General features: G+C 33.4%; 3 protein-coding genes across 3 annotated transcripts; all 3 read right to left on the bottom strand.

Moving 5' to 3' along the window:
* Positions 1–57: 57 nt before the first annotated feature.
* Positions 58–4,011, bottom strand: LOC114163938 (HIPL1 protein). Its single transcript, XM_028048332.2, has 7 exons — positions 3,488–4,011; positions 3,213–3,370; positions 2,024–2,824; positions 1,725–1,941; positions 1,387–1,565; positions 719–960; positions 58–592 (listed from the first exon to the last, which is right to left on the bottom strand). Exons 1-7 carry the CDS (start codon positions 3,576–3,578, stop codon positions 193–195), a joined length of 2,088 nt encoding a protein of 695 aa, XP_027904133.1. The 5' UTR covers positions 3,579–4,011; the 3' UTR covers positions 58–192.
* A 4,209-nt stretch (positions 4,012–8,220) lies between these two features.
* On the bottom strand, positions 8,221–11,119 carry LOC114162890 (Nodulin-like / Major Facilitator Superfamily protein). Its single transcript, XM_028046880.2, has 2 exons — positions 10,400–11,119; positions 8,221–9,557 (listed from the first exon to the last, which is right to left on the bottom strand). The coding sequence occupies exons 1-2, from the start codon at positions 10,862–10,864 to the stop codon at positions 8,430–8,432; spliced, it is 1,593 nt and encodes a 530-aa protein (XP_027902681.1). The 5' UTR covers positions 10,865–11,119; the 3' UTR covers positions 8,221–8,429.
* A 182-nt stretch (positions 11,120–11,301) lies between these two features.
* LOC114162889 (protein NUCLEAR FUSION DEFECTIVE 4-like) lies at positions 11,302–13,733 on the bottom strand. Its single transcript, XM_028046879.2, has 2 exons — positions 13,148–13,733; positions 11,302–12,730 (listed from the first exon to the last, which is right to left on the bottom strand). The coding sequence occupies exons 1-2, from the start codon at positions 13,640–13,642 to the stop codon at positions 11,546–11,548; spliced, it is 1,680 nt and encodes a 559-aa protein (XP_027902680.1). The 5' UTR covers positions 13,643–13,733; the 3' UTR covers positions 11,302–11,545.
* Positions 13,734–21,888: the final 8,155 nt, after the last annotated feature.

Here is a 21,888-nt window from a genome sequence, read left to right as displayed (position 1 = left end):
CTAACTGGATTGGTTTGTGCACTAGACCCTGACATTATGTTTAAAATCTAAAGCAGATTCAGTAACTCAGCTCAGTTATCTCATTTATTAAAGCAAAAGCAAGAAACCCAGATGAAGAAAAGCCAGAAGAAATTGCAAACATCCTCTTAAAATCTCCACTCCTACATAATGTACAATGATCATAACATCACCCTACATAAAATCCAACAAAATCAGCAACAAAAATGAACATTGCAAAAGCAGATACTGAGAGAAGACACTCCAACGTGAAGCATGGGAAGGAGAAGGAGAAGGTGTTGGTGTTGTGGTGGTTGTGGCCTTTTCCTGCGAGCAAGCATAACTGCAACGACTTGGCCGAACAACTCGGTAGACGCCGGTGCTTGCAAGGACATAAACATCTTTGTTGTTATCTTCACCAAATGAGAAGATGTAGCCTAAAGCAGGAAGAGAGTTTCCAGGTGAAGACTGGCACTGTATAGGAGAATCACGTGCACAACTGAAAGAAATTCTGCTGGTGCTGAAATTTCCACTGTTTTCTGGGTTCTCTGTGGCTGCCCAAATTGCACCAGCGTATAGATCTCCATACAAGTACCTGAAATTCAGTCATTCAATAGTGAGAAATGTTCATGCTGCATAGGTCTACTGAAGTTGTGTCATGGATTACTTTCTAAAACCGATATGTTCAACAAGCTGCATTATTTGGAAGAAGCTTATTCACCTTCCAGTCATGCAAGGATCAGTGGTAGATCGATAGACATATCCTCCAGTGATGGATGCTGATCCTTCATTCTTGTTTAATTCAGAGTGGTTGTATCCCATTACTGGGAAAATTGGATTTATGGAATTCACGGAAGTATTTCCTCCAGGTGATTGTGTAGGCTGGAACAGATAAGGGCCCTCGTATACACGCCATCCATAGTTTCCACCCTTTGTGATGAGATCCACCTCCTCATAAAGATCCTGAAAATCAATTATCAAACTCAGAATGTTTCACTCACAAAATTTGGTAACACTCTTTATCCGAACATTGCTAAGAATAATAGCATAGAGTTGAATGTTAACAGTTCTGCAATTACTGCACAGAAGATCTATTGATGATGAGCCTGTTTTGTAGTGGTATGCTAGATATGATAAAGGATAGTATTAGTCAGGTTGGTGATTGTTACTTGTATTTGTACAGTTTTCAATAATCAAGATGATCAAGGATCAAAGTTTAAAGAAAAGAATATCTCAAGTTTCTCTATATAGGAAAATATTGGCACATATGTGTCTAACTTAAGAAATGCACAGTTTGGTCATGGCTAGTCACAATGCTCTGAAGTTGTGTAAAGTGGTTGTATGATGGAACACACCACAAAATTGTTTGCAGATACGCATTTCACAAACCTGTCCAACATCTGCACACAAGAAGTAGGAAGGTCTTTCTGCATCAAAACTACAGCGCCAAGGATTCCTCATTCCCAAGGCCCATATTTCAGGCTGCAGATCATTATCTTCGCTAAATGGATTGTCATTTGGAATGGAATAGTTACCCCAAAGTCCAAGTCTGCTAATTTCTGCTGCACCTGAAGATTAAACACAGATACTTAGATTAGACATCAAAGCCAAGAGTAACAAAAAGTATACACGTTACATGACTGTGTGAGAAGGTGTATCTTGAGCATAAATGCATAGTTGTATTCCAGAAATAAAATCTTCTAGTGTCATTCATGAGCACTACTCACTTGGGATGTTGTCGATATCAAACCTCATAATCTTTCCAAGCAATGATTTCTTGTTTTGTGCAAAATTATAAGGATCACCTTGACCCCCTCCATATCCCATCATTAAGTATAAGTATCCATCATCTGGTCCAAAGAGTATTTGACCACCATGTTGAGATGAAAACGGGAGCCCCATGGTAAATATTCTTCTCACCTCAGTTGGTTTAGCACTTGCCACCTGAAAAACATGAACAAGATGGTGTAAATTCATTGAAAACTCTACACGAAAACTAGTTTTCTATGTGTGAAGAGATGTGTACCGAGGAAGGCTGAGATCCAGTGCTATTAGCAGAATACTCTGCAATAACAGTTTGATACTGGCATGGTTGGGCACCATGATCAGTTTCTAACTTCGATGGGTCACAATTAACATCTGAATTACAAGAACATCTTCCATTACATCCAGACCACTTGGACTTATCACATGTAAATGAAGCAAAGAATCGTCCATTTTTAGCAAAATCTGGGTGAAACGCCATGCCCATCATTCCAAATTGAGTATCAACGTAAACTTGATCAGTTAGATCAACAAAAGGACTTGATTCATCAAGTTCATATGTTCCTCCCGATCCCTCTTCCGGAAGAGTTGCCAGCCAAACCTTGCCCATTTGGTTAGAGAAGAATGCCCGGTTAGAGCCATCAGGATGAGGCACCATGTTGAGATAAGATCCATTACCAATTTTCTCGAGGCACAAGCCATGAGGAGGAGTTATAGAGGTCTCAGTTTTATTCAGTGAAACAGGTTCTCCTTCAAAGCATACTGATGAATTATCAGATGCTCCACCAAATGAAGTGCAGAAGTCTGTTTTGGACTGCCACAAATCAGTGAGTTTGGTAGCATTGGCGTGAGCTGGTGCTCCTGCTTGACCTTGTAATGAAGGGGAAAATGGAGAATTCACTATGGGTACATCTTTGCATGTGTTCCATACTTCAGAACAGAAATCTTCCACTTGTGTCTTTGACTGAGAAGAATTTGCTGGGACAGTGGAATTGCAAAGCACAGGAACTGATCTAGCTGAGGACTGAACAGTAAATAGCTCCGCTGAAAACGGGTCGCACCTCTACAAACAAAGGGTATCAAAGAAATTAATCCAAGGCAGAAGTTATCAAAAAGTTTAGATCTTAAAGTTGTTAAAAAGTTTCCATCCATGAAAATATGGTTATTGAGCCTCAGACATCAATTTATAAAGCAGATATTTATGACCTGAAATATGGGTGTGATGGGTTGATTTTTGTTTCGATCCATCTCAAACTTAAACAAATGTCATTGTTTGAACCCAAAATCCAAACGTTAAGACCAATATTCATTAATTCTTGGTTGCTGCTTAATGCCACGTATTAAACGTGAATAAGTTGTAAGTATTCTCCAATTTAGGAGCAAATAGAAAAAAGATAACTTTCTGGGTCTTTATCTAAATACAAAGTTATGCGAAAATAACAAAATCTTACCGCACAGAGTATTGATTTCAAAACTGAGGCACAGGCAGGATCAGATACGTTGTTCACTTGGAATTGCTTCTCTATCTGTGCATCTTCTGTGGAGTTGCAACATGAGCTTCCATTGTAGGGACAAAACTCAAGTGTCTGGTTCAGGGTCAAGGGTGCTCCTACAAGAAACAAACGATGAAAAAAAGTAACTAAACGGGTTGGAAATCCACAGACCAAAACATTGGATAAAACACAAACAAAGGCCAAAACAAATAAAAGGAGAGATGAAAACTCACTGGAATCAACACACAGAGGGAGTGAAATTGAAGAATCCAAGAGCAGCAGGAAGCAACAAAAGAAGAAGCTGATGGAAAGAACACTCTTCATTTCACCAAACAGGTTGAGAGCACCTAAACCAACATCATCTCCACTTCAATCCAAGAACCCCAATTCGAAAAATACGAGATTTGGAGGCCAGTTGACTTGATAGCAAAAAAGGAACAGAATTTATTTGAAAACTTCTCTCTGGGTTGTTAACTTTCTTGCTGTTGCCAACTGCTTTATGTGTCATGCTACCCTCTCTCTATCAAACTTCATTTTTTTCAAAGTCGTAGTTCTAGACACAACATCCCTTTCTATCTTTGTCATTTCCTTTAATATTACCCATTGTCTTCAACTCCTAGTTAGTCAACTCTCACATTGTTTCATTCAAACCTCTCAATCTGAAAAGAAACTCCCTCAACCACCAGAAGTAAAAAGACCACCTTTTTATTTGTTCAGAAACACAATTTCACGGATGGAAAAGGACAGGAACATCAAGTTGTAGATGTTTTCTTCCCCCGCAGTTGACTTTTCAACATTTCTCTTAATTTAGTATTGGTGGTGGTTTCAGCTTTAGATCATAGAGTAAACAAAGGACCTAGCAATTCATGCTGACTTAGTTGATTACCTCATTCACTTTTGTCGTGTTCAAACTCCAGGCCGTTTTATATTTATTTTCTGAAACAATTTAGGTAAGTTCAATATGAAAATCTGAAATGTGCAAAAATAGTCTCCCAAATTTGACCGTCAAAAACACACTCTATATTGGAGTAAAGTAAACAACATGTGTTTGTCTATACTTCTAAAAAACCTATCACAATATTAAAATATGAGAATGTTAAGATATTTGAACTTTTTCTGATGAAGAAAGTGTAAAAATGCAAGTGTTCCAATTTTGGTTCATATTTTAAATATGGAACTAGATAAGTGGGATGTAAATGAAATGAAATTATAATCTCAAAATATTTCATTGGGATTAAGCCTCATACACAAACAATCGAAGGCTTAAAAAATTATAAATTATAAATATTGCACTGAGGCAGTGTATTCAACAAGAATTTTAAGAATTCTTTTGCATGAAAATTCCTGTAAATTTCAAGAGATTTTGTAATTGCAGTGTGATAGTTTCTAACATTTATGTGATGTAAATTGTTAAAGACAAACTTTGTTTACAAGAAAAGGACATATAGAACAACTTAACTCTTTATTAAGGAAATGAATATAATAATTAAGCATTGAAGCATATTTAAATTACAGAGTTTGTTAAGCAATTAATTATAATAAACACTTGTAGCTCTAATATTATAGTTTTATTTTAATTTTTATTTATTCACTAAAAAAATCATGGAAAAACATAAAAAAAGATCTTCAAGTTATCTTGAATTTTATAAGTCATTTGGCTTTCATTTTTTTTTTTTTTGCTTTTTACTGATGAATTTGTGTCATCATATTTGTTAGATTATTACCAATGCATCTCCCGTTGCAAATGCATTCTATGCTTTTTTATTATCATAATATACAATAATGTCTTTTTGATTAACATCAGGGTCACCAACAAAACCTTTAAATTATGAAACTTCTTTTACATATAACAAAATAATTACTCTATTGTTGACAAAGCAACAATGGACGGTGAAGTTGCATGTCAACTTATATAGAGAAAAGTTCTTTTGACATCTTGATTAAAAATACACATTATGTATCAATAATATAATAATACATTATAATTTTAAATTAAAAAATAATATAAATATAATTAAAATATTATTATTTTAAATTGCCAAATGAGTGTATTTTGTTTTTTTTAATGCTAAAGTATCACCAATTTTTTATAATACTATTTTCAAGTATAAAATATAAAATGTTAATGATTTCATGTGATCAAGATTTTCGCCATAATCTAAGTCACAAAATTCTGTAACATAATAAATAACTTTATTTGCTTTCGTGTCAAATATTCATTACATTACAAAGTTTACTTACCAATCAATAATAATAGGAACTTTAGTTCTAACACCATATTTCTACTGTGATTTTTTCTTTTTATTTATAAAAAAATGAGTCCAAACTTGGCATTTATTTATTGGCATGTTTGTAATGAGTGTCAAAAATAGAAGCATCTTTATTATATTCATATTCATTTTCACATTTTATATTCACATTTGTAATAAAGAATGGATCCACTTGCATCAAATAATTCATAAAAATAACAAAAAACCACGAGAGAAAGAGCTGCAATTCAACTGTGTCCATCACACAATAATGGCAAGCTAATGGAACAAACAAATATAATAAAACAAAGTTTTATTATTGATGCCATACATGACACAATGCAATGCGATCTCCAAAGAATAATAGAAAAAAAAAAAATGTGTGTGGTGAAGCGTGGCCACGTTTGGGAATTGTACATGATGAGTATCCACCAACATTTTTCATTGATCATAAATTAATAATTAATAATAATAGGAGATAAAGTTGAAATTAGTGGGACGATAACAAAATAGAACCCCCAAAGTTTTGAGTGTGAATTTACCAATATTAGTGGGACAAATGAAAGCTACATGTCAAGTAAGTTTAGGTTTCAAATTTTGATGATTTCATTTTGGATATGTTACAAGTAATGTTATATAATAGCATCAAGGTTCCAGTACTTCAGTGGACGAGTAGATACAATTATCAAGACACTATTACAGTGAAGTTCGGTTAAGAACAAGTGAGGAAGTAAATGAATAATATATACATTGTGATTTGTGATGATCACGTATTTATATTATTTTAATGATATTTTACTTACATAGGTCTTGATGGTGTACCTAATCGATCTTAACTTCTGATTAATTGCTTAATCATTTCACTATTTTCTCTCCAAATTAGAGTAGGCAAGTGATGATTAAGTTTGAATAATTGAAAGACATTGCGCTCATGAACATTTAATAGATATTGAAATTATTATTATTATTATAAATTATGTTTAGATGCATATTGGATTGGCTCGAAAACGGTGCAACACCCATTTTAATAACCACCGAACCGACCAACACACAATTCATGTAAATTTGAGACCTCCCAAATCTCAACGTTCTGCCTACTTTAGGTTTAGAAGAGTAATTATTATAATATTATCCCCGTACACCACTTTTGTGAAAACATAAAGAATGAATTATTAATTTTTATGAAAATATAACAAGTGAATTTTAAGGAGAGTTATTTGTGTTAGACGGGAATTAATATATTAAAATGCAATTTTGATTCATTAAAATAAACAATAAAAATTTATATAACATTTTTATTTTAAATATTTGACACAAAAATCAAAGTCAATCTTTTTGAAATTATTTCTATTACTAGGTAAGAGTTTTACCAAAATAGTAAAACGTATTCGGTTGTACTTGACCCATCACAAATTAATTACTTAATGAATCAATCCAACTTGACTCACTTATTAATAAGTCAAAAAATTTGAATCTAGCTCTGTCCATCATAAGTTGGTGGATTAAACAAATTGGTTCATTGACTCACTTAATTAAAAAAATATAATTTTCTTTTTTTCTATCCAAAATTTAAATAAATTTTAATACAATCCAAAATAAGATTCAACTCCAGATATAAACCAAAATTACAAAAATATTAGGTTTGCATTTGCCAACCCAATATGTTGGCTAAAAAAATAGAGCCTATTCGGCTTATTACAGGTTCAACCCGGATGAGCCAGGTTCTTGGTGGCCGGATCAAAAATTAACCCATACTGAAATTTGTAAAAAAATTTCAACCCAACTCAACCTAAACTCATGATGGACCAGATTGACCCACGAGTTTTGACCTAATTTGACAGCTATATAAAATAAGCATTTAGATTATTCAATGTGTACCATTAATACTTAACGAGTACATATTTTTATTTTTATTGTCTATTTAAACATTTTGTTTATCAAACAAAACAAAACATACATAAGATATTATACGTCTATTACACAGATAAAACACTTATTACACAAATAGAACACTTATGTCTGTCATAATCTAATACTTATAAGAACATATTTTACTCTTCGTTATAAACACTTAATTAAAACAACTTTGAGATCTTTCAGATTTTATTCCAACAAAACGACTATTCAAAAATAGACATTTGTAAAATTCTTAACCAACAATGATGAAACTTTCAAATTCTTTTACAGATTTTATAAAAACATTCAAATGAAAAATATGTATCAATTATTGTTTCCATCAATGTGGAGGTGAATTCAAAAATAAAAATTTTCAAACCATTTGTGGAAAATAAGGTGTTAACCACAAACTCCTATAACACCTCAAAGAGAATGGTGTAGTGGAGAGAAAAAACTAAGTCTTTATGAGAATGACCAGAACTACTACACTTAATGCAACCTCATCTCCTAAACACTTTTGATAGAAACAACATGACCAACTATTTATAGAACAGTACTTACATTAGACATATATTTGACCATTGATAAAGAAAACTCCCCATAAATTGTAGAAAGGTTGTCATATTTTTGGAATTCAATTTTCATTCAGAAAAGAGGGTCTTCAAAAGTTTGACTCTAGGAATGATATTGCAGATTTAAACTTGTAGAAGCAAGTCTCTGAAGACATGATAGCCAATGTACCCGAGGAATATGAACCAACCAACTAGACTAAATTCACACATGGTGAAGAACCATCGAGCAGTAAACACACCCAAATACAGTTTTTCCCTATGTAAAAATTTAATCAAATATACATTAGAATTGGTAAAGAAGTAGTTCACATCAATTTACAACAAAATTTAGTATCATATATCACAAGAATCAAAGTGAATTAAACCTGTAAACACACACAGAGAGCTAAGCAAAAGCTATGACATTACTTTTAGTCATTGAATCCCTGACAGATCCATTATTCCCTCGCAGTATTCTGTCACTGAATATTTTGAATTCTTCTGAGTATAACCTGACTATAGAAATCTTTGGTCCGAAAAAACAAAAGTAATGCAGTTAGAGAACCCAGAATAGTGGCAGAAGCCATTATGAGAAATGAAAACATAAAACAAGGAGTTCCAATGCATATGTTTCCCCCCGATGCTTCTCTGTCATATATATATCCAACTACTCTGACAGAGAATATATAAGAACCCACAGGACTTGCTATACTAATGGTGTTGAATATGCTGCCCATATTCACAACACCAAATATCTCAGAAGTGAGAGTGGGCATTAGTGACCACTGAGAGCCATAACAAATACCCACCAAAATTGAACCAGCATATAGGGAACCTGGAAGTCCAGAAACAATCACCACATGGCCAATGCTCATCACCATTAAAGTGATCACCATGAATAAAGGTCTTGCCCATCCTCTTGTGTGCAAATAATAATCTGACACATAACCTGCTCCAAATCGACCAAGAAAATTCCAAATGCTCCACAAAGAAACCAAGGAACCTGTCTCATGGCTTGTGTAACCAAGAGATTCCCCTATTTGACCCAAATTATTAACAGTTGCAAGTCCTGATCCCATGCCACAAGCAACAGAAAAAAACAAAATCCAAAAGTTCACAGTTTTCACTGCTTGGAAAAGATTCAGGTTTTCTCCTACTTGCAAACTAGTCCTTTGATTGTTCGAAGAATCTGAGCTTGCATCCACCTTTTCAGGCTCCACAATTAGTTGTGCCCTTTCATCCAGCAGATTTTCTGAACTTCTTTCACTCTTTTCATGTGCTTTAAATGCAATGAAGAGAAGTGAGGCAAGCAACAACACAAGAACAACAAGTATAACGATGCGCACCAATGATTGCAGGCTAAAGATGTTCCCTAGAATTATAACAAACATAAGGTATGCAGCAACAACCAGAGCCATCGCAGAAAATATATTCAAATACTTCCTTTCTTCATTCTCACGAGTGTTGTGGATTCTCACAAACCACATAAGCAGCAAAGTATTTATCGGTGGCAAGAGTGCTAGCATCAGAAGATATGAAATAGGATTGTTGTTGAATAATGTTTTATACACTTGAATTAATATTGCTCCACTTAGACCAAGAAATCCCTATCAAAAAGAGGAAAAACCCAATGAGTAACTTTTATAAATAACTATTATTAATTGTCATTCTATTTAACCTAAATGACAATTACCCATTTCACCACATTCTTTGACTATTTTTTTTTCTTTTTAATAATGCAGTCACCCATCTAATTACTGTATTGAGTTAATAAGTGGTAAACTTTCATTAGCCACACACATCATACAATACAATGACAACAGTAACAAATCCCATAAAATTTACAATATTAATATGAGAACATATCAGGGTGGTAAAATAAGAGTATATTAGTTTTAAAATTTAAAGAAACAGAGTATTTTCATTTTAATTGTTACATTTAATTGTTCATATTTTGAAATGTAATTTTTGATATTATAAGTTATAACTTAGTTTAGTGTAAGCAGTATAGAATAAAGAATTCAAAAATAGGACTTCAATTTATAAAATCAAATTAATAAAAAACAATTTAGAGGGGTTCTAATTTTAAAAGAATCCAGTTATTAGTTTTAGTATTTTTTGTATGCAATTCAATTCAGAATCTCAAATTAATCATTCTATCAACATTAATCTAATTTTCCTTAAATTGTATTCTAAATAAAACAAAAACATCTATATCGATTTAATATTATATCAACTTCAATAAAAGGAGATTTACACATTTTTTTTATTTTATTTTAAGTAGACCCACTTTATCCCATCATTTTACAATATTATTTTTACCCACTTTTTATCACATCCTTAAATATTAATAATTAAATATATTATTCTGGTGGTCATTAACTCATGTTCTAAACTATCTCTTTATTAATTAGGATTCTCCAAAGAGATAAAAGAGAAGAAACAAAACCTTCATAATGCCGACAATGGTGCCGCTGTTGTGAGGGAAATTATGGACGCCGGTGACAACGTTGGAGGTGTTGAAGAAGCTCTGTCCATGGGCTGTCACCAACATGAAGAGGCACATGACGGGGACGGGTACAGGCGGAAAGAGGCCGGCCACAGCGGCCCACATGAGGAAATAGCCCAAGAAGCACTGGGCCGAGCCCAAGAAGTGGACGATCCAGGGACCGGTTGTGGTTGTGCGGGCAAGGAAGTCGTAGAGGAGGCCGGAGAGAACGCCGGCGTTGACTCCGACATCCTTGAAGACGGAGACAAGGTCGAGTGTTGACTGGTCGTATCGCTGAGTGGACTTGAGTGTTTGGGAGTAGATGGAGAAAGTATAGAGTGAGCCGCTGGTGCACTGAATCCATATGCTCGCCACCGTCGATACCCACTTCGAGTTAAGGTAGAATTTGAAGTTCGTAAACTCCATTAAGAAGCCCAGCTCCTTCGCTTTCACAATTTCTTCATCAGAATCAGACTTTTTCTCTATTTCTTATGTTTTCTTAGGTTGCCTCTAGTGAGGACACGTCATGAGCCAGCTATACCTGCTTGCGACCTTTCATCTCTCGCAACTTAAATTATTTATATATCTTTTTATCATGAATTAAGATTTAACAAATAAAAAAATACATATTGAAAAATTATTTTTTATTATATTATTTAATTAAATACTAATATTTATTAACAAAAATTTTAGTTATAAATAATAAATATATTATTTTGAAATATAATATAATATTTATATCGAAGAATAAAACTTCATAATAGATAATTTCCCTTGGCCCAACCCTCTCCAACCTTCTTCTCTTGCATACAAAGCAAAGTTCTATATCAACATTTGGGAAGGTAATTGAAAACTGAAATGCCTTCTGAGAATAGGGAATAATTATGTGTACATTTATAACAAATAAAATACATAATTCAATCAATTTTAAAAAATACATAATTCAATCAATTTTAAAAAATACATAATTCAAATCTTGCTCATAGATGATAACTTCTAGAAAACTGCATTAATCAATCATATATCTATGCCAAAGACAACAAAGAAAGCAAGACTGGTTTCCCAAGCCTTTACCTCGCGTTGAAAGGGAGGCAAATAAAAGCTTCATCATCTTGCATAATGTTTCAATCTTCTAAGCACAACTTGTTTATAAAAGCTTTGGGTACGGAAGTATAATAGCAAAGCAACCAAAAGTGTAAGAAAAGTCACGCCTGCCAGGATAAAATATGAAGACATGAAACAGTCTATGCCAAAGCAAAAATTATCTTCATCGGCTTGCTTGTCATAAATATACCCAACAACTTTCACAGAAAGTATATAAGATCCAAGTGGACTTGCTGCAGCAATGGCATTGAAAATGGTACCCATATGCTTTACACCAAATATCTCCGAAGTGATCGTAGGCATCAAGGACCAATGTGCCCCATAGCCAATGCCCACTAGAACAGGACCCAGATACAAGTTTCCGCGGAAACCACACGCTATAATTAAATGCCCAACAACCATCATCCCCAGTGTTGCAGTCATCAACAGGGGCCTTGGCCAACCTTTTCTGTGCATGATATAATCAGATATATGGCCACCTCCAAAACGACCTAGAAAGTTCCACATACTCCATAGTGATACCATATTGGTAATCTCAATGGTACTGTAGCCAAGGGATTGTCCTATTTGGCTCATGTTATTGATAGTTGCAAGCCCAGAGCCTAATCCAGATATCATGATCACAAACAACATCCAAAATTCAAGCGTGCAGATAGCTTGCAATAGGTTCTTGTCTTCTTCTTGGGGCAATTCGTCATCTGAAGTCCCTTGTACCTGCCCCTCATCACTGGGCAACTCATGGTACTCCACTTGATCCCCCCCTGATGCAGAATAACTGGAAGACGTAGTACCCTTATTTGTAGAAGAACCACTCTCAATGGTGTAGGACTGTGGAAAATTCTGTGACTCCTCCCAATGGGCCTTGATAGCAATTACAAAAGGTGATGCTAGCAGAACCACGAGAATCACAAACTCTAACATCCATCCCCAATATGGCAAACGGACGAAGTTCTGTAACATTATAATGAACACCAGATAGGCAACAATAATCACAGTAACCACAGAGAAACTGTCCAAATGCTTCTTGTAATCACTGCCATGAATTTCATAAATCCTCAACAAGAACATAAACAACACGCAGATCAATGAAGGTAACAGAGCAAGCATCAAAATGAACGTTGACGGCTCCCCATCGAAAAACGTGTGGTAAATTTGGATCAAGATAGCTCCACTCAGTCCGAGAAAGCCCTGAACAATAAAATTCCAATTCAACCAGAACTTAATAAAAATTTAACAAAAAACATAAAATGGTTTCTGATTTAGTTTTCTTTTGTAAGATAACACAAATTTTAAGACAAATTTGTTTAAACAGAAAAAATCATAACAAAAAATAAAAATAAAAAATCTCTCACTACTCCACACAACTTCAAACTCCGGATTCAACTAAAACAATTCAGTGAATATTTCTAAATGGTCAACACAAATTAAACTCATTGAAACAACAGAATCACAGTGAAATTAAAATAAGGCATCCATGCCGTTCCTTTGGTTAAATTAAAATAAACATTTCTCATTTGCATTTTAATTTAAAAATTATGCGGTATGCTTATAATACGTTCGGAACAAATCACTATTCACTCTCTGAACCCTTTGTGTTTCAGTTACCTTCATGATCCCAATGATGGTGCCGCTATACCCAGGGAAGTTGCGCAAGCCAGTGACGACATTGGTGGTGTTCAGGAAGGTTTGGCCATTAGCCGCGAGCCACGCGAAGAAGCTCATGACGGGCACGGGCGGAGGGCTTATAAGGCCCACGACGGAGGCCCAGATAAAAAGGTAGCCCGCGAAGAACTGAACCGCGCCGGAAGCGAGGACCACCCAGGGCCCAGAAAGAGAGGTCCATTTGGACTTGGAAGGCGAGCCAGGAAGGGCGGAGCGATGGGTGTAGGAAACGACGGCGGTGTAGAGGAGGCCAGACAGGACGCCGAAGTTAGCGCCGATGTCCTTGAAAACAGAGACGGTGTCGAGGGTGGATTGGTCGTAGCCCTGCGTCGATTTCAGCACGGCGGAGTAAATGCTAAAGGTGTAGGATGCGCCGCAGCTCGACTGGATCCAGATGGCGGCGGCGACCGCCGTCCACGGATTCGCCACCCACCCCATCGATCCCTTGGTGGCGTAATGGGTTAAGCAGTTTTATGTGGTTTACGTGAACCAACAAAAGACGGGAATTGTTTGTTACGTTTAGGAACCGTACTCCACTGGATATATTTGAAATGGATATATTTGAAGGAAACCGACAAATTTTATTATTGTTTTTTTTTTCAAAAATAACAAAGAATTTAGGTGGTTTGCATGGATTTAAAGATTAACTCATAAGATGGGACATTTTCCTTTCTTTAATGGTTGTTGTTTTGACTGTAAGGTCCAATCAATAATTGAAGTTTCGCCATTACTATTTTTTTTTTTCATTCTTAGTTCTTTTTTACTGAGTTAGATTAATTTTAGATGAAAATTTGAGAAATTAAAAGAATTGTTTAAGAAAAAAAATTATTATAGTAGGTGACAACGAAATTGTGTTGGTGATTGAAAGAAAGGAGAAATAATAATTCGTAAGTTATACTTATAACACATGGAGGTAAAGTTTATACTATACTATAGTAGGTGAAGCTTTTAAGGCACCATAATAAATTAATAACTGCACGCGAAACTCGTAGACACCAAACTTTTTGACCTAATAAACTATTATTGTGTAATGTGTGTACAATATTATTTATTTAGTATTAGTAAAGGTCTGAGTGTGATGCACGATTTTATTTGAGGTTTAATTAAGTTTTAATTTTTTTTATAAATCTTAATATATTTAATAAATTTTTTAGTTTGTTGAATATTAAATATTTGTATTTTTTTAATTTAGTCTCTACTTTAAATTTCTATTATTTGGATGATATGAGTATTATTTTGTCACAATATTTTACTTACTTAATGTAAAATAATATTAAAGTTAGTGTAAAATGAAATGTGATTTTTATTTTTTTATTACTAAAGATTTAATTACTTGGATGGTACCACTTTGGTAGAGATGTGTCAATTTGGTACCTGATTTTAAAAAAGTATAGATTGCATCCAACTTTTGAAAAAGTGTTTAATTACGTCCCTTCAAAACCAAAATTATTAACACCCTCGTGTCACGTGTCAATCTGTGATTTTTTTTTTAATTTTTTATTTCTTTTTCCAAAAAAAATGTCACGTGTCAGGTTCTTGATGTGACACGTAACATTGTCAGTGCCACGTGACAATGCAATACCATATTATCAAATGTCATTGGATTGATTTCAATTTAGTCCCTACTTAGGTATATCTGATTCAATTTTGTCCCAATTTTTTTAATAATTAAAATATTTTTGTAATCCATTTTTTGTAAGATTAAAACTAATTATTTATAAATATTTTTACAAAATTAAGTACTGATATTTATATTTCTCTCCAATTTCAGACCAAATTTATTATTTGTATAAATGTTATCTACTATTTTCTATTAAAAATGATTTTTTAACATATTACTTTATTAATTACTTATGTTTTGTTAATTATTACTTTTTTTTTCAAAATAGAACAATATTGTCTTTCACTAATTTTAAACCAAAATTTTTAATTGTATGAATGTTATACTAATATTATTTTTATTACAAATGACTAAATAAAATGACTTTTACCACTAAATTTTAATATAAATACCAATACTTAATTTTTGTAAAAATATTTATACTTAATTAGTTTTAATTTTATAAAAAATGAATTTTAATTATTAAAAAAAATTGGGTATAAATTGAATCAGATATACATAAGTAGGGACTAAATTGAATCATTGACACATATATAGGGACTAAATTAAAATCAAGACAATGACATTTGATAGTAATAATGACATGTGACAATGCATTGCCACGTGACACTAACAATGACACGTGTCACACTAGGGACCTAAAAATGGCATGTGTCACACCAGGGACCTCACACGTAACAGATTGACACACCTCTACCAAAGTGGATACCATTTGAGTAATTAAACCTTTATTAAATGATCAATTCAAAACTTAAAATTCAACTTCTATGATCTTGATTTTGTGAATTGACTATTAAGAATTAGTTATCTATTGATGAAGAACACAAAAACAAAATTGGTAGAGGAAGAGGAACAATTGACACACAATTTTAGAGTAAGGGAAGAAATGAGATGAATAAACAATTTACAAAATTAGAAAACTAAAACAAATGATTTTTGTTTATGGGCTTAGAGCACATTTAACTTATGTTTAAGCTCTCAAATCTGAAATAAACATAAACCTAAATGTAGGATCTAGTTAGGTCCTTAAGTCCAATTACAAAAAGTTAAAGTCAATGTAAAGAAAATTGGATCTGCATGAGTTTTTTTACAAAATTCAATAAATATGTCTTAACTTCCAAAAATTATAGAAAATATTATAGAACTCAAAATTCAATAAACCATACGTCCATTTTGAAACTCTTGAAATGTAGAATCCAGTGGAATTAGAATCAATCAAAATAATATCTGCAAAAATATTATAATCAAAATAGTGAGCAAATGTTAAATTGGCTAAGAATACAAAATTAAGACAAATACATATATTAAATCTAATTTACTACTACTAAAATGAGTTATTAAAAACTTAAAATAAAATATATGAAAAGTGTTTGCAATATAAAATTAAATTATAAACATGTAAATTAATATTTGATTAAAACACTTGTAATTAGAATATTTGTAAAGTTCATTGTGGGGGAAAAGGTAATCTAAAGTAAATATCTGCAAAAATATTATAATCAAAATAGTGAGCAAATGTCAAATTGGCTAAGAATACAAAATTAAGACAAATACATATATTAAATCTAATTTACTACTACTAAAATGAGTTATTAAAAACTTAAAATAAAATATATGAAAAGTGTTTGCAATATAAAATTAAATTATAAACATGTATATTAATATTTGATTAAAACACTTGTAATTAGAATATTTGTAAAGTTCATTGTGGGGAAAAGGTAATCTTAATGTACTTCATAGCTAAAAAGGGTGTTACGAATAAAGTTGGATACATGTTTTAAAAGAAAGAAAATTTTTACAAAATATTCTTTAACTTTAGAAAATCCTCTATCATGTTGCGGCTAAAAACCTATGTTCCTCGTTCAAGACAAAATATAAGGAGAATTTTTTCGATTTAGATAAATTTAAGAGTATTAAGGTCAAAATAGTTTTCTTTTTTGGCAAGAGGAGTGAGTGTTTTATTTATAGATAAAGAAAAGTCATACATGATCTTCACTCTCAAAGTTGGAAATCTTCTGGTTACAAAAAATATCTCGTAATCATATCCTAATTCACGAGAAACTCGATCCAAATCTTGTCCAAATTCCTTGCTCGGTCCAAATCTTATACGGCCTAAATACTACTCGGTCCAAATTTTGCTTGACTCGAATTCTATTCGGTCCAAATCTGATTTGGCTCAAATCTGCTCGGATTTCTTACTCGTCACCTTTGTTTATAAAAGTTGTTATTTTATGATAAATATCTATTGGGTCAAAATCAAAAGTAACATGTTAAGATGAGCCGCGTCTCCATTTGTAACATGTTTTTATAACTGGAAAACGGAGACGGTGTAGCCCTGGGTCGATTTCAGCACGGCGGAGTAAATGCTGAAGGTGTAGGATGCGCCGCAGCTCGACTGGATGCAGATGGTGGCGGCGACGGCCGTCCACGGATTCGCGACCCACCCCATCGATCCCTTGGTGGCCGAATGGGTTAAGCGGTTTTTTTGGTTGACGTGAACCAACAAAAGACGGAAATTGTTTGTTACGTGAGGAACCGAACTCCACTGGATATACTTGTAGGAAACCAACAAATTCTTTTTTTTTTTTTTGTGTTTTTCAAAAATAACAAAGAATTTAGGTGTTCCTCACGTATTTGAATGCCTTAGATTAACCCAAAAGTTGGGACATTTCTTTACTGATTGATGTTCGAATGAAAGTTCCAATCAATAATTGTACTTCTTATTAAAAAATATTACTCAAATAATACTAATAATAATAAAAATATAAAATAATATAATAATAATTATTAGAGTAATAATAACACTAAGACATATATATAAATCAATGAATATTAATCAGAGATCAATAATTATAATAACAATAATAAATAAAAATAAACCAGGAAAGGAGTAGAAATATCCTGGGTTGAGACACGCATAACGCTATCCTTAGAGAAAAAACGTTCCTACTGCACAGGGCTAAACAAATACACAATCATGTGTTTCATATCATATGCGTTTTTCTCCCAAGATACAACAACCCGTCAGATCGATCGAGTGCAGTGAAAGATCTCCGAACCTTATGAATACCATTGTCTTAAAGATAATATAGAGAAGAAAAGAAGAATATTTCAGAGAAAAACTTTAATGTTTGTTGTCTTTGTTGTTGTTGTTCTCCATGCACCTAGGTTGTATTTATAGGTAGCAAAAGGAGACAAAAGAGTAAAGTGTAATAAGAATATAGCCGTTAACCATAAAACACATTAATCCATAAATTAAAGGTCTATAAAAACATGAATAACAGTAGAATTTTTATTTTTATTATTTATTTTTTAAATTATATTAAAATATTTCTAACACTTTTTTTTTCATTCTTAGTTCTTTTTACCGAATTAGATTATTTTAGATGAAAATTTGAGAAATTAAAGAAATTGTTTAAGAAAAATTTATTAATAAATAGACTATCCTTTTTTTCACTGGTCTGCTAATAGTGACAAGGAAATTGTGATCGTGATTGGAAGCAGGGATCAAGGATAACAAGGGGTGAGTACGTGTATCATGATCCCATTCCATCTCCATAATAAAAATTTATCCTCATTCTCAAACCTAGCGAGTATTCCATTTTTCATTTTTGACCCATACTCATCCCCACTGAGTAACGGATATATTCTTATACATATTCTCATACCCATTTTTTTACTGTTTCAAATATCAATTAAATAATTTAAAAAAAAATATTTAAAAATCATACCAAGGAATCATGATACTATCAAAATATCCAATATTAAAATAACATACTCTATTTTCTTTTCATGATGTCAAATATTAAAAAAAATATTATAGTAGTATAAATCTCAAATTAAAGAAGTATCAAATAACAACTAGAGAAAATTCAAATAATTATATAAAAACTAAACAATTACACATTACTAAAATTTTATGATAACCAAAATATTTATTAATTTTACAAACGATCAATGGTTTCATTTGCATCCAATCCACCTATACATAGAAAAAAAATGAAAAATTAGGTATGATATAATAATTGAAATTGAAAATTTTAATTACTAGAATATAATGTACCTTCTTCATCATATTCATTTTCACTCATGAGAACAATTTTTTCTAACACCTACAAACACCAAATGAAGAATATTAAATGAGAATTCATAAAAAAATAGTAACAATAAATATTAATAAATTTGAGTAACTTACCTAGATGATTTGAGTTCCATATCCAACTTCTTGTACACATTAAAGCCTTTATAGTAATATGATAAAGTTGACTACGGTGAGAAGTTAATATCTGATTACCAATGCTAAAATTCAGAAGCTATTGTTGTTATTGGAATAGCTAAAACATCCCTTGCAATTGCTATTGCTTGAATGGTTGGAAACTTTAACCCATTTGTTTTCCACCATGATAAGATATCAAATTCTTGTGTAACTCACAAATTATCTTCTTCCAAGTAATAATCCAACTTTGTTTTCATAATAGTAGTTCTAGATTTTTTTCTTTTTTGTCATAAACTCTAAAAATTCATTCGCATCATTATCAACAACCTTTCCCAACTCCAATGATGTAGCTCAATAAGAAGTGTAACACCCCATTTAAATAATAACTTTAATTTAAATGAAATGCCACACAGATAGAAAATAAGAGACAAGTCCTGGAGTATAAACACTACTCCTTATAATATCCAGAAAATGCTAGAAGAAACCAAAGCACACCACAATGCCAGATACAAACGAAATCCAAGAACTTGAAAATAGTTAAGAGAGTACTAAAGGACAAAGCAGTACGTGGGTCATAGCACTAGAGAAAAGCCAAAATAAAACAGGAACTCCAGTCCAGGTAGACTATTCAACGGAATCATCCCTTCCATGTTGACCTTGAGTACCTCTCGCATCTGCTCACATCAATAAATTGATGATCATCGCAAAGGTAGAAGAACCACATACAAAGCAATCAAACAAGCAAAAGGGTAAGCTAGAGTATAAAACAGTTTATCATACAGATACATGTTATTTCACAGGCCAATGAATATATATCAACCAATCATGTTATGACTTGCAAACAATACACTAAGACTCAGACTCGACTCATTCAGATACATATAATCTAGTCAGATTCAGCAGATGCTTGCACTTGTGGTGGATTCCTCTGCTCACCCTCGAGCTAAGTGTTACAATGTCTCAATCCTCCACACACAAGGTTAGCCCTCAATGAGTTTCAGGCCTTCTACTACTCTCACCACAAGAGTCAGTCCGCTCTAAGTGAGACTAACTGACCCCTTAGAACGTCAGGATGCAACCTTACCTTGAATCCTTACTAAATTATATAGATAGGGCACCACCATGAACTCCCACTAATAGAGGTAATGGAATTGCATTCCGACCAACTGAGGCACACCCATAAAGTCTCACCTAGAGACCTAGGGAATTACGTCCTTGACACATACCAAACATATTTCACCAACCAAATAATACTTATCATGCATATAAGTCTCATGCCAACCCTTTAAAACCAACCTCTTTCATGTTCCAGGTTAATCCATACCAACTTATCATTCTCAAACCATGAATATATAATTGTGTCTTATACTAATACCATGCCACTTTAGTTACCAACCATCTCCTTCATTTTACATACCAAGATCCCACTAACACATCAATCCAATTCATAACTATAGATATTCTATACCTTTCACAAACTTCATACTTTAAATAGATAAATCAATCAATCAAACAATCCATAACAACCAAGTGAAGAAAACAGTGGGGCCTGCAGCGGATCTCGCTCAAGCCAGAAGCCCTCGCTCAGGCGAGAGGAGTCTCCTCGCTCAAACTGCAGACTCTCGCTTAGGCAAGATCGCGATAGAGGCCTTGGGAGGCTTTTTGCACACTCGCTTAGGCGAGCCCTCCCTCGCCTGAGCGAGACTACCCCTCGCCTGGGCTAAGACTGCAGCAGCACATCAAGGCTTCCATGCGTTCTCGCTTAGGCGAGCGTCTCTCGCCTGAGCGAGGTAGTGCCTCGCTCAAAACAAGAGCTCTCCATCTGAGCGAGAGTTCGAGTGTAACCTTGGCCTGCTTCTGCATGTCTCGCCTGGGCGACTTAGTCTCGCTTGGGCGAGAGCAACAGGTCTCGCCACTGTTCTCCCTTCAGCAGCCACAGTTTCCTACACAAACAACAATACAAGCATTTCACAGTTCAACCACAACACACCAGTTATAAATAATGAAACAGAGGCAAGGAACACCCAAAGATCGAGGTAAAATAAACAAGCCTTAGTTTCCCTTACCTGGATTGAGCTAACATAGGACCTCAACACTAACTATGAAGCACAATAGCTATAGGAACAAACTAAAGAGCTGAAAGAAATAGCGGAACAGAACTAAGAAATGGGGTTACCATGAAACCCTATCTGGAAATACGAAGAGTGATTAACAGGGACCCGTATGAGCTAGTAAAAATACTTACATGGACTAGAAAACGAATTTGAGCTCGCTTGAAGAGGACTAAGAACCAAACCCTAGCAGAGCTTCTAAAGGAAAGGAGAGTGTAAGAGAAAGGGGCTGTTTGCAAACAAGAACAGAATGGGGGCTCTTGGCTTCTTTAGGGGCCTTGGCACCCTATGGGCCAACCCTTAGGCTCAACGGATTTGGGGCAGACTTTAAAATATAAGGCAGAACTAAAGTGGGCTTACAAGAAGAAGTTTCATTATTTTTTGATTGCTATTCCAAAACCAAATCATAGCACATTTGACAAATCCTACTAAGTTTTAGATCAAAATCAATACCATACAATTTATAAAAAAAAAATAAGGAGTAAAGATACTCAATTATGTGACCTAAAAATTATTTGATAAAATGAAATTAAGGAACATCTATTAGAACATAACCACATACGAATACGAAAGAAAAAATTGTGTAACAAAAAAAATTACCATAAAGATTAAATATTGAAAAACAAGTCAAATAATTGAGAGAATAAAAAAAAGTGTATAACTAAAAATTGAGAGAGGAAGAAATATTATATATATATATATATATATATAATATTATGTATATATATTAAGTTAT

This window comes from Vigna unguiculata, chromosome 9 (genome assembly GCF_037176805.1).
Source record: "Vigna unguiculata cultivar grain cowpea cultivar isolate G323 ecotype 2 chromosome 9, ASM3717680v1, whole genome shotgun sequence".
In the NCBI taxonomy this organism is placed as follows: Eukaryota; Viridiplantae; Streptophyta; class Magnoliopsida; order Fabales; family Fabaceae; genus Vigna; species Vigna unguiculata.
The sequence above is the reverse complement of the archived record's forward strand: the minus strand, read 5'-3'. Positions and strand labels throughout refer to the sequence as shown.